Source organism: Protopterus annectens, chromosome 4.part0 (genome assembly GCF_019279795.1).
Source record: "Protopterus annectens isolate FY-2018-M chromosome 4.part0, PAN1.0, whole genome shotgun sequence".
NCBI lineage: Eukaryota > Metazoa > Chordata > Ceratodontiformes > Protopteridae > Protopterus > Protopterus annectens.
The window spans coordinates 694,598,149-694,610,992 of NC_056733.1; the positions used below are offsets into that span (position 1 = coordinate 694,598,149).

Here is a 12,844-nt window from a genome sequence, read left to right on the forward strand (position 1 = left end):
CTTCTTGATCTTTATAAAACTCCTTTAACTAGTGAACAGAAGATATTTTCTGTCACTCTATCACAAGGTATGACTAGACAGTCAGTGCTAGGCAAATGATACTTTTATCCAATTATAAAGTCATAAAAATATCTACACTGCAGTTTACTTAAATTATAAAAATAAATTTCACCTAGTCGAAGCATCCCTTGACCACCATGGCTGTCCTCAGACCACTCCCCTTCATATATCATTCCATCTTCATAGTACATTCGTCCCCATCCATGTCTTTTATCCTTGGCCCACTCTCCTTCATAATATTCATTGTCTGAGTAAAAGTTAGTTCCATAACCCTAAAGAATTTAAGAGAATTTCTATGTCAGAATTCATTCATTCTTCCATTATGTAAATTCAGAGTAACAACAAATGAAACAGGTTTCAAAGACTGGAATGCAACACTTAAATATCGTAAATATCTACCTTTATTATCTATCTATGTATTCGAGTGTGTGTGTAGTTGGTATGCTGTTGTCGTTTTTGTGTGTATGTGTGTGTGTGTGTGTGTGTGTGTGTGTGTGTGTGTGTGTGTGTATAAGATAGAGAGAGAGATGCATATATAGATACATGAAATGGCATACCTGCACTATTAGAATTTGAATTCATTATAGTGTCTAAACCTAAACATCTTATGGGTAAAACAGTAAAAAGTTATAAATAGTACAAGCTCTGAAAATAGCAATTAAACAAGGTCATTTCAAGAAATGATGCATGCTTTTCTAAACAGATAGATTTTAAGGGCCCTCTAAAACGGTTTTCTTGGGCACATCTGCAAAAGCCAAAGTGGTAAATTCCAAAATGGCAGAACAAAGTTTACTTAAAAGTTTTTGAGTGCTTTCTAAGAACTACCCAGTCTCCCAAAAACTGAATGCAACTAACACATTAGAAAACACAACCAGGACCTATATCGTGCATAGGGCTCAGTAAGCTAAAATTCAAGGCTAAAAAGTTTAAAATCAACCCTTGCCATCGCTGGCAGTCACTGAAAAGTCTGTGACATAACTGTGAGATGTTCATGTCAAGAATACCTGTTATTATACAATGACTGGCCATTAGCATTCAGAAAGTAGCCACCTGATTGGTCAGCCCAACCAGCATGCCCATTGTAAATCCAAGCATATATCAATGGAAAAAGGTCTGGCTGCTCAGACTTTCTTCCATTAATATATGCAATAAAAAAATTACTTTTTTTTAAATAAACTCACAAACCTGGAGAACCAAATGAACAAGAGAGGCAGCACAGAGAAAAAAGAAAGGGATAATCAGGTACATTTCTTTCATTTTGCATAATGTATCTGATTATCCTTTTATTTTCTCTGTCTCATCTTACCTGTACTTTAAAGCCTCCAATTTCTTTTCTTTTTTTTAATAAAAAAAAAATGCAATGGGGATATCGGTCATTTCCATATTAACGTTGCTGAATAGTTCTTCACCCACTGGAGCTGTTCTAGGCTGTCATCAACCAACTCAACAAGATAAACAATATATATTGGAATCTGCTTATAGAACTACATTTTCCATTGTCTGGAGACTTTATACATGGAAATTTTTACATAGATCTTTTTATACACCTTTGATGATGAATACAATTAATAATAAAGATAATCTATGTAAGAGATGTAATGTAGAAATTAATGCTGACTGGGCTCATATGTTTTATGACTGTATGAAGTTGAAAGAATACTGGAAGTCAATTAATGAATTTTTGCAGGCTCTTTTTACAGATAATTTCATTATTTCTAAGTCTCTTATATTATTCAACACACCTGTACCTCAATGTGTTAAAAAGATTAAGCTTCCCTTGTTATGGTCTATCCTAGCAGTGGCTAGGAAAATAATAACTAGAAATTGGATTTCAGATACACCTCCTTCGTTCAATGAATTTAAAAATGTTATGAATATAATGTGTCATATGGAAATAAGCACAATTAGAATGAGAACAACTAGAAAAACATCACATTTTATTGTATGGGATAATTTACAAAATTTGTTAAAAAAATTCTAATTTCAATAGCACAGTATTTTAGTTTAATTAATTGATCTGATTGTAGTGGATGTCTTTGTAAATACTTTAGTTGTTTTGTTGAATATTATAATAATACCTATTTTTAATTATTTGTATAAAATTGTTATGATATTTCTCTTATATGTTAAAACAATAAATTTGTTTTAAAAAAAAAAGAAAAAAAAAAAAAGTACAAGTTACATGGCACTGGTGCATGTATGAAAGAGATTAAATCAAGGTCATGTTAAGCAGATGTTAGAAGTAAGATGACTTCTCAGTTGCTGTCAGTTTGTCCTAAAGTGGCTGCATATCATCTAAGGCAACTCTCAAGTTACACACCTTAGTCTTAAACTCTAGGGTACAGTACTTCATACGCACACACAAGAAACCCAATATATTAGTCACTGGAGATTCGACAGTAAGGCCGGATAAGGAGAAAGCCACAGTGAGTTGCCTGTCAGGTGCAAGACTCCGCCATATCACACATTCACTCAAGTCTCTCAACAACAAGTACTGTTATGACTCTGTCATTGTACGTTGGTGTGAATGACTTGAGACATACTTCTCTGGACTATATGAAGACAGACATGATCAAGCTCACAGAATGTGTGCCAACCAGGAATATCCCTAGCCTTAAGCAGCATCTTACCATCACCCAGGATGATGCCTCAATACGAACAGAAAATGATTGGCTTAGTTTCTGGTGTCATTCTAAGAGGATCCAGTACCTGACACCCTGGGATGACATAATCGATAGGCCTTGATGCTTTACCAGAGATGGCCTTCATTTGTCCCCACTGGGCTGCCAGCTACTGGCAAAGGCTATTGCCTCCCCCATAGTGCTTTTTTTAGGCAATGTCATGAGAAAATAATTTCCAACGTAACAAATACATCAAAACGTAAATTAAAGGTCATGCTGCTGAACGCTAGGAGTCTTATCATGAAACTGCACTCACTGGAAGCAGTCCTAACCATGGAAGATGCTGACATTTGTGTAGTAATAGAGACCTGGTTCAAAGCTTTTGAGAGCACCCCAGCTATATCAGGATACTCATCCTTCCACACATTCAGACCGCAACCTGAGGGCAATAAAACTAAAGGAGGTGGAGTATCTACATACATTAAAGATAAACACACCTCCAGACTTGTCAGTCAGTATGATGCACAGGAAACACTTCAGGTGCAGCTAACTGTAGGCAAGACACCTATCCATGTCATAGCCAACTATAGGCCTCCATCCATGAATCAAGGTACCCACTCCACCTATCTGGATCTATTCGAATCTATCAAGGTTCAACCTCTCACCCTGATCCTGGGTGACTTCAATTACCCAACCATAGACTGGAAAATTACTCAAGCCAAAACGCATTTGCCCAGAGATTTCTCGACTTCATGGGCTCTAATGCCCTGGACCAGATGATCAACACCTCCATAAGGGGTGAAAATATCTTGGACCTGGTACTGACAAACATGGGTATGTACTGTAGTATCCCTACAATGTCATCTTCCCTGGTGAGAGCTGACCACCAAGCATTCACTTTTGAAGTCAACATCACCCCTGATCCCCCCCCCCCCCCAGCTATGATCAGACATAAAAACTTTGCCAAAGCTGACTACAACCTACTGCAGGCAGGTATAAACAGCATAATAGCTCCCTCCTCCTCTGAGGGAACAGACACTTATGAGGAAACCTACACCAGGGTCCTATACAAGCACCTATATAGCTGCATGGACTTGGCTATACCAGACAGGACCAAAATATCATCCTCAAGGAAGAGAAAACCAGTCTGGTGGACTTCTGCCATAAATAGACTTTATAATAAAAGAAAAGGCCTGATATCCAGGAGTAGGAAGGAGCAGGTACCAAACTGGAAAGCAAACCCTCCTCAACCTAAACAAGCAAATAAGGGCCTTCATGTGATCCTCTCTAAAGCTAACTGAGTCCAAATCAGCCTCCTCAACAAAATACAATCATAAGGCCTTCTTTAGTTATGTTAGTAACCTTAAGAGCAAGCAACAGCTCTGTACAGAACTCGTGGTCAATGGCACCACACACACTAACACTGTTGACATCACTAACCTACTAGAAGACAGGTTCGGCAAAAACATCACCTGTCTGTCCCCCCAACAATTAATCAGGACCTCCTCAACACCTGTTCCCCACCCCTTATCTCCAATGAGCAGGTGTTAAATGCCCTCTCAAAGGCAAAAAAATACAGCCTCCATGGGACCTGACAACATTCCAGGCTGCATCTTACATAGCCTCAAGCAGGAACTTGCAACATGCTCAGGCACCCTATTCAATCATAGCTTGATCACTGGATATATATCAGCCGAGTGGAGGACAGCCACTGTCATTCCATTGCACAAAGGTGGCGCAACCACTGACCATTAGCCTAACTAGCCTGATGTGTAAAGCCATGGAACACATTATCATGGACCTCATTAACAAGGATATTGCCAGTCTCCAAGCATTTGACCCTACCTAGTTAAAGGGAGATCATGCCTGTTAAACTTGGTGGAATTTCTCGAGACAGTCACCAAGGCCCTGGACGAGGGAAAAGAGGTGCATACTGCCTACCTTGACTTGACCAAGGCTTTTGAAAACACTCTCCACTCGAGCATCATAGATAGCTCACCCAGCTAGGCATCAACCTATACATCATTAGATGGGTAGCCATCTGGCTCACTGACAGAACCCACACAGTCAAAACAGGAGACTCTACCTCAAATAGTAGATCTGTAACTAGCGGTGTCCCTCAGGGATTGGTCTTGGGAGCTCTGCTTTTCAGAATATACTTCAATGTGCAAGCAAAGTCCAAAGGTCTGTGGCTGACCAAATCTGCGGATGACTGAAAACTAGGTGCTGTCAATAACTCCCCAAATGATGTGGACATTCTCTAAGTGGGTCTCACCCAAACAAATGATTGGTGCTAAAAACATGGCCTCAAACTCAATGCCAAAAAGTGCATCATTATCCCCTTCACCGAGAATGATGTTCCCGCAAAGTACCACATCAACAACAACGTCCTAAGCACGCAATCAGTAGTGAGGGAACTGGGCACCATAGTTGATAGCAACCTAACATTAGACCATCATGTAACCTCGGTAGTAAGTAAGGCATACTATATGGCCCATGTCATAAGTAAGACCATTGTATCCAGGAAAAAAGCGGTCATAATCTCCCTGTACTCTTCCTTTATCAGGCCAATAATTGAGTTCAACACCCATGCAGCAGTTGGAGAGACCACAGAGGTTCCTGACTAGGAGTATCTAGTGTCTCAAACACCTATCCTATGCGGACAGGCTAAAGTCCCTGTCACTTTACTCTGTCTCATATAGACTACTCAGACGTGATCTCTGTATGGTATATAAAGTCATCCCTGACCCCCCCACCTTATTGGAAATGCTGCATATCCACAAATCAAATCCCACACGTGTAACGTGCTCTCGGGACTTAAATCTGGCCTGCGACATTAATAGAATTTGTTGGCAGGACAGATTTGTGTCCCAGAGGCTCCCTCATCTGTGGAATATGCCATCTCTTCATGTTAAACGGAAGACCTCTCTGTTCCTGTTTAAGCGTAAACTGGATGATTGGATGGAAAACAGAAAATGTATCCCTTGGATTCTACCTGTGTCCCTACAGAAAATTTACCCCGGGATCCCACCTGTGTCCCTGCTTGACAGGGGCAACAGGTGCTGACTTTGGAAATATGGGAATACAATTTTGGCTAGGCTTATAAGGGCCTTAGGGCCATTAGCCTAGTAATTTCCTATGATCATAGTCTATGTTTTAGCAGCACATGTGCCATCATTGTCTCTGTCTCTCTCAGTAGAAGTTTGAATGCCTCACTGCTGCACTAGCCTTTAGGCTATATGGGTTGTGTCTTGTCCAAGACAAAACAACCAGCCAGCTTCCAAAAGCTTTGTCTCCTTTCCACACTTCCACTCTGGCTGCTGATTGGTTTGTCATGTGGAGGGAAAATCAGTCAGAGTGGAAAATCTTCAGGACTTTCTTGCCTAAAAGTTAAGTAGCATACTCATCCTGAACTATAAAAACAAGAAATAGCAAACAAATTTATATCCCAACAATAAACTATTTACAACAATGGAGGGCTGGAGAATGAGTGCAACTACTGCAGCACTGAGGAATTTAAGCATCTACAGTACTATTATGTGCACAAGCAACTTACACAACTGTACTACATCATTCTTACTGCTGCAGTAGCCTTTAGGCTATATGGGTTGATAACCAAAGCCTATCCACCCTGGGAGTGGGAAGGATATACATCCAGAATCCCCCGATGAATGGTCCTAGCAAAGCCAGCCCTCCATCTAGAAAAATAATCCAGTTTGTAATGCCTTTTAATGGTATGTACAGAGGACCATGTAGCTGGCTTTAGAATACTTATAGAGTCCACCCTTTTTCAATATGCCATCAAAGAAGACAAGGCCCCAGTAGAGTGGGCATTGATATTGCCCAGAATTGGTTTACCATGGTGGGCATAATAAAAGGCAATAACTGAGGAGAGCCATCTGGAAATAGTCTGTTTTGACATGGGTTGCCCTTTCGTTGAACCAGCATAAGAAATGAATATCTGATCAGCTTTTCTAAATAAACAAACAAATAAAGACTTGGTTCTGTCAAGGTAGTACCTAAGCTGCCTATACATGTCCAGAATATGTAGAATCCTTTCTCCCTGGTTCTGAGGATCTGGATAAAACACTGGGAGATTGAAGGCTTAATTCAAAATGAACTCTGAAACCACCTTGGGCATGAATGAGGTGATTTGTTCTTAATGATATCAAATCTGTATGGTAGACCAGATAGAGTTCATCCACTATGAGAGCCTGCAACTCAGATATGCTTCTTACAGGTGCTTGACCAATGAGAAGAACAGTTTTCAATGTAATAAACCTTAAATCTGCTTGATGTGCAGGTTCAAATGGAGACATGGTTAACTTTTGCAGCAGAAAATTAAGATCCCAGGAAGGAGCAACTTGTTTACAGTGAGGTCAGAGATATAAAACTCCTTTGAGAAACTGTTTTACCAAAAACCATGCAAGAAAGTGGAAGATCCATGGGTAGACATGCTGAAATGGCCACAAGATGTACCTTGATGGGGGAGTATGAGAGACCAGATGCTAGTAACTCACACATGTATATGAGCATCAGTAGTACATAATCCTTGACAGGACTCTGCCTACTGGTTGGGCATGAATTAGAAAATCTTTTCTACTTGCCAATATAAAATTTTCTAGTTCCGTTTTTCTTGCCTCCTTTAGAACTTGCTGCACATCCTCTGAAAACAGTGCCTAAAAGGAATCAGGATTGAGTTATCCAGGTAGTTAGCTGAATATGTTTGAGAATATGATGCATCAGACTCTCCCTATCTTGTGTGAGTAGGTCCACTTTGTGAGGAAATGTGTGGTAATTGCTCTTAGCCAGCTCCATAAGACAGGAGAACCAATAGTGCCTGGGCCAAAAGGAAGTCACTACAATTATTTTTGAGAGTCTTTCTGAATCTTCAGAATTACCCTGGATATCAGTGGAAAGGGTGAAAATGCATAAAGGAACATTCCTGCTCAAGGGAATGACATTTGAAAGGATGGAGACAGATCTACTTGAGGCTTTCCTCACAACTGGATCAATTCCTGGAAGACCAACTCATTCAATTTCCATTTGTGAGGGTTTGCCTGGTCCTGCTCAGCTTGTCTTAAACTAAGTTCTGCTCTGATGGAATTTAAGATGCTTGAAGGATTAAGGAGTGCTGAAGCGCTACCTTCAAGCCAGCAAAGCCAACCTGCACAGAGTCACAACCTGGTGCGCTTTTGCTTAAGTACCACATCATTGTGGTGTTGTCTGTAATTACCTGAAGAGGTCCAGGGGACCATATATGATGAAGAGGTTTTTACAGCATGGATCACAGCCCACTTCTCTGACATTTATGTGGCCTTGTACCTTTTCCTCCATAGAAAACGCTCCCAAGTGAATTTGGAGGTGTCTGTAGTTACAGACTGGGTTGGAGGTAGAGCAGAAAAGGGGAGACCTGGATTTAATCCTGTCTGTATCCTCCACCAGCGCACTTCCTTTTTGACAACGCCCAATATTGGAATCTGAAATTCCACTGGATGCAAATTTTGGGGCCATGTATTTTTAGAAACCCCTGAATCGTTCTCATGTATAACCTGGCAACAAAAATCACGAGAATCATAGATGCCATGAACCCCTGGATTCTGCAATATTCTCTAGCAGAGGTTTGAAACTGATTTGAGAAGCTCAGAAAAGTTTCCAGGTAAAAGCCCACCTTCTTTTGTGTTAAAAAGTCTTCTGCTGCAAGATATGTATAGGACAGACTAGAAAGACAATCCAGTGTGACGGGAGTCATTGCAGATTTCTGAAGATCTACCCATTGCAATGACTCTTGACATCTGGGAAAAGAGTCTGCAAAGATGAGTAAGTTGTCTAAATAAGAAAATATGTGACTGACATTCAGTTTGCATTGAGCCATGGCTGGAGCTAGACACCCTGTAAACACCCTTGGAACTGTTGATTACCTAAAGGGCAATGGCCAGAACTGGTAATGTGACTCAGACACAGAAAATCTGAGAAATTTCCTGAAGCCTTTGGCTATGGAAATATGATTATATGCATCTATTAGAGTTAATATTGCTAACAAAAATTCCTCGGGGAATGAGAAGCAATCGATTCTGAAGGGTCAGCATTTTCACTTTTAGAACTTTCATATACTGATTTAAAAAAGAAAGAACTAGTCTCTAAGAAGACTCTTTTTTTTGGTACCTGAAACATGCTGGAATAAAAGCCTTTGCCCCTTTGATTTAATGACATTGGATCTATGGCTCCTAGTGTAAGTAAGTTCTGAAGAACCTAAAGAAAGACCTCTGTTTGGTTTGGCGGGTGGGGAAGAACTCTACTGAAAGGAGGTATTTGTATCCAGTGTCAACAGTATCCCTCCTGAACCACTTTTAACACCAAGAGTCTGAAACAATCTGTTGCCAAAGGGGAAAGTGTACAGCCAGTTTCTGGGACAGATTTTGGGAGATATGGGCAGGAGGTGGGGGGTTGCTGGTATAGTCACACTGAAGTATTAGACTGACACTTTTTTGGAAAAGAACCTTACCTTTTGTTGTTTTTCCCCTCCTGCCATCTCTTTTTGGTTCCCTGTTTGACTTGAGAAGGTATTGCTTGTTTATTGTGTTTCTTACATGGAAAAGAAGATTTGAGAGATTTGTAACAGGGGACCTGAAAAATCCTGGAAATTGCCTGTATTAATTTCCCTCTCTCATTACAAAACCTCCTTATCTAAAACCGAATTTAGAATTTCAATCATTAGCTAATTAGAAAACGTTTGATTAAGTACCCAGCTGTATCTCCCCAGCTGTATCTCCTCAACACTGCAGCAGCAGCAGCAGCGGCTCTAGACACACAATCTGCACAATCACTCATACTCATTCAGGCATGTTTTGATACTTGAAAAATGTTATAAACAATGGAATTTAGACAGGCACTACCTTCAGGAGGAATTGTAGAAGATAATTCTTAAACTGTCGGCACAAAAAAAAAACTTGCGCATATAAGTCTGATAGTTAAGAATTCTATACAACAAAGTGGAAGAAGAAAATCGTCTCTTACCATATATATCCAATAGTTTTCCTTCCCTGTTCACAGGGAAAGGATTTTAGGACACCAAGAATTTCTTCTCAGCTGGAAAAGATGTGGATATGGCTGCAGGGTTACTCCTGAGGTGGGAAGACAAATGCTTGATAGTTTGAGAGACTTTGTATAACTATCTATCTTTTCGCGAACTGATGGTTGAGAAAAAGAAGTTATGTACCTACCATAACGTTCCATGTTAGTTGTCTTCATCTCGCCTTCCTTCTTGATGTTTGGGTTCGGAGGCGATCCTCGTTTCCGACTCGGCCATCTTCTATAGCTCGAGAGCTGTTTACTGGCTCAAGGCTACCCCTTATCCCAGAATGCCCAGCGTTAGCTACTCAGATCTCGTTTGTCATAGCGCACACTAAACATAAGTAGAGTAACAGTTACCTAAAAACTGGTTGTCCAATACAGCTAAACAAGGAAAGAGTCATAAATTACCTGGCATGTGAAGTAATAAAAGATACTCAGCCAGTGAAAACAAAAAAGGAACTCCTCTCAATCCTCTAGGAAGGGGGAAGGAGGGAGGGACGCAAGAAGGAAGGCGAGATGAAGACAACTAACATGGAACATTATGGTAGGTACATAACTTCTTTATGTTAAGTTGTCCATCAAGCCTTCGTTCTTGCTGTTTGGGACAGCATCCCTAGCACCTAAAATCCTGGGTGGCTCATTGGAACAGACTCTTCAGAACAGTAGAACCAAAGGAAGCTCTGCTCTGGGAGACCATATCCACCTTGTAATGAGAGATAAAAGTGTGAGGGGTTGCCCAAGTGGCAGCTGCACAGATTGAGTCTATGGGCAACCTAGACTGAAAGGCTACAGAGGTGGCTAATGCTCTAGTAGAATGACCTTTTGGTTTAGCTGGTAGCTCTTTATTTCGTAACTGATAAATAAAGGCAATAGTATCAGATAACCATCTGGATAAGGTCACCTTAGAAACTGGAAGGCCCTGTTTGTTGAAAGCATAAGAAAGAAATAACTGGTCTGACTTTCTTAGTTCCTTAGTTCTATGGAGGTAAAAATGCAACTGTCTGTGCACATCCAATTGGTGGAGCTTGTATTCTGCCTTGTTGCTGTGATTGGGAAAGAAAACTGGGAGATCTATGGATTGATTTAAATTGTTCTCTGAGCAGACTTTAGGAATAAAAGATGGATTGGTCCTCAGAGACACTCTGTCCCTGTGAAACACCAGGTAAGGAGGACGAACACATAGTGCTTGAAGTTCTGAGACACATCTAGCTGCAGTGATAGCAACCAGAAAAAGTGTCTTCCAAGAAAGAAATTTTAAGGAACATGATGCTGCTGGTTCAAAGGGAGGCAAAATTAAGGAAGCTAAAACTAAATTGAGATCCCAAGGAGGAGGAGGATCTCTAACTGGGGGCCTAAGAAGAGATGTTCCTCTCATAAAGGCCTTGCAGAGCTTATGAGACATTATGCAAGAATTAAACATTCCGATATGAAAATTAGAAATGGCAGCTAGCTGTACTCTAATGGTAGCGGAAGCTGCACCAGACTGAAAGAGTTGTACTAGAAATTCAAGAATTTCATGGACTGGGGCTGAGAAAGGATCCAAATTCTAGATTCTGCCCAGTAAGAAAACCGTTTCCATTTGCTAGCATACTTTTTCCTCGTAGTAGACTTATGTGAGGAAACAATAATATCACAGACTGCTGGGGAGATACTGGAAAGCCTGTCTAAGGTTGGAAGTGGAGTAACCAAGCTGTGAGCTGGAGAGTATGAAGGGAATGGTGCAACCCGCCTGATTGATGAATCAGAGGATCTGGAACCGGGTCCAGAATCCACGGTTGATCCAGAAGGTGGAGATGCAGGAACGGGAACCATATCTGTCGAGGCCAATAGGGGGCAATGAGGATCATTTTGCAACCCAACGATTTTGCTTTCTGTATGAGTCTTGGTATTAGGGGAAAAGGGGGAAAAGCATAAAGGAGTCCCTGAGGCCAATCGTGGACTAGAGCATCTCTGGGTATATGACCTGGAAGAGGAAAGTAGGGAGAAGTAGCTGCTGCATTTGTTGTTGAGGAGTGGCAAATAGGTCGCAGCAAGGCTGTCCCCATTTGTGGAAGACAAGATCTGCAACTTCCTGATTCAGGGACCACTCCTGAGGCATGAGGATAGCTCTGCTGAGCCTGTCTGCTATGACATTGGATTTTCCAGGGATGTGCATTGCTATCAGAAAACGTTGGGAGGAAATCGCCCATTGCCACAATCTGAGTGCTTCTTGACACAAGGGGTAAGACCTGGTCCCGCCCTGTTTGTTGATGTACCACACCATTGACACGTTGTCCGTTTGGATTGCAATGGTCCTGGAAGGAAGAGAGTCTTGAAGGGCTTGCAACGCTAGGAGCACAGCTCTCATTTCTAGGACATTGATATGCAGATGGTACTCGTGGGGTTGTCAAGTGCCTTGGACTGTCCTGCCTAGATAATGCCCCCCCCACCCTATCAGAGAGGTGTCCGTGGTCACTGTGGCTACCGGAGGGTGTAGTATGAAAGGTCTGCCCTGAATTAATAGTGGGGAGACCATCCACCAAGAAAGGTGCCTTTTGCATGTTTCTGTGATCAGGATCATGTGAGACAAGGGTAGCCCCTGGAAAGACCACTGCGTGAAAAGAAGCCACTGACGGATTCTCATGTAGAAACACACTAATGGGACAAGAAGAATGGCTGCTGCCATAGAGCCTAGAGCTTGGAGGACATATCTAACTTGAATCCTTTTGCTCTGCATTAGAATTGACACTTGTTGATGAATAGTGGAAACTCTTTCCTGTGGTAATCTTGCAAACATTTCTTTTGTGTTTAATTTTGCTTCAGTGTATGTGATAGACTGACAGGGCAACAAGACAGATTTTTCGAAATTTACTGTAATGCCTAGTTGAGTGCATGATGTGATTGTATAATCCCGTGCCTCTAACAGTTGATGCCTGGTAGTAGCAGTCAGGAGCCAGTCGTCTAGACAGAAAAACACCTGGAATCCTTGACGCCTCAGGTGAACCGTGACTACTGCCATACACTTGGTGAACACCCTGGGGGCTGAGGTGAGACAAAAGGGCAGAGCTCTGAATTGGTACTGACTGGCTCCTACCCGGAAGTGAAGAAAT

At 41.4% G+C, this 12,844-nt stretch overlaps 1 protein-coding gene across 2 annotated transcripts in view; it reads right to left on the bottom strand.

Annotated features, from left to right (window-relative positions):
- Positions 1–12,844, bottom strand: part of MORN3 (MORN repeat containing 3) — an 814,260-nt gene that overhangs the window by 392,852 nt on the left and 408,564 nt on the right. For both annotated transcript variants that reach the window (XM_044068660.1, XM_044068661.1), the window contains exon 4: positions 173–332. In XM_044068660.1, the coding sequence (XP_043924595.1) occupies positions 173–332 (160 nt within the window). The remainder of the gene's footprint in view (positions 1–172; positions 333–12,844) is intronic.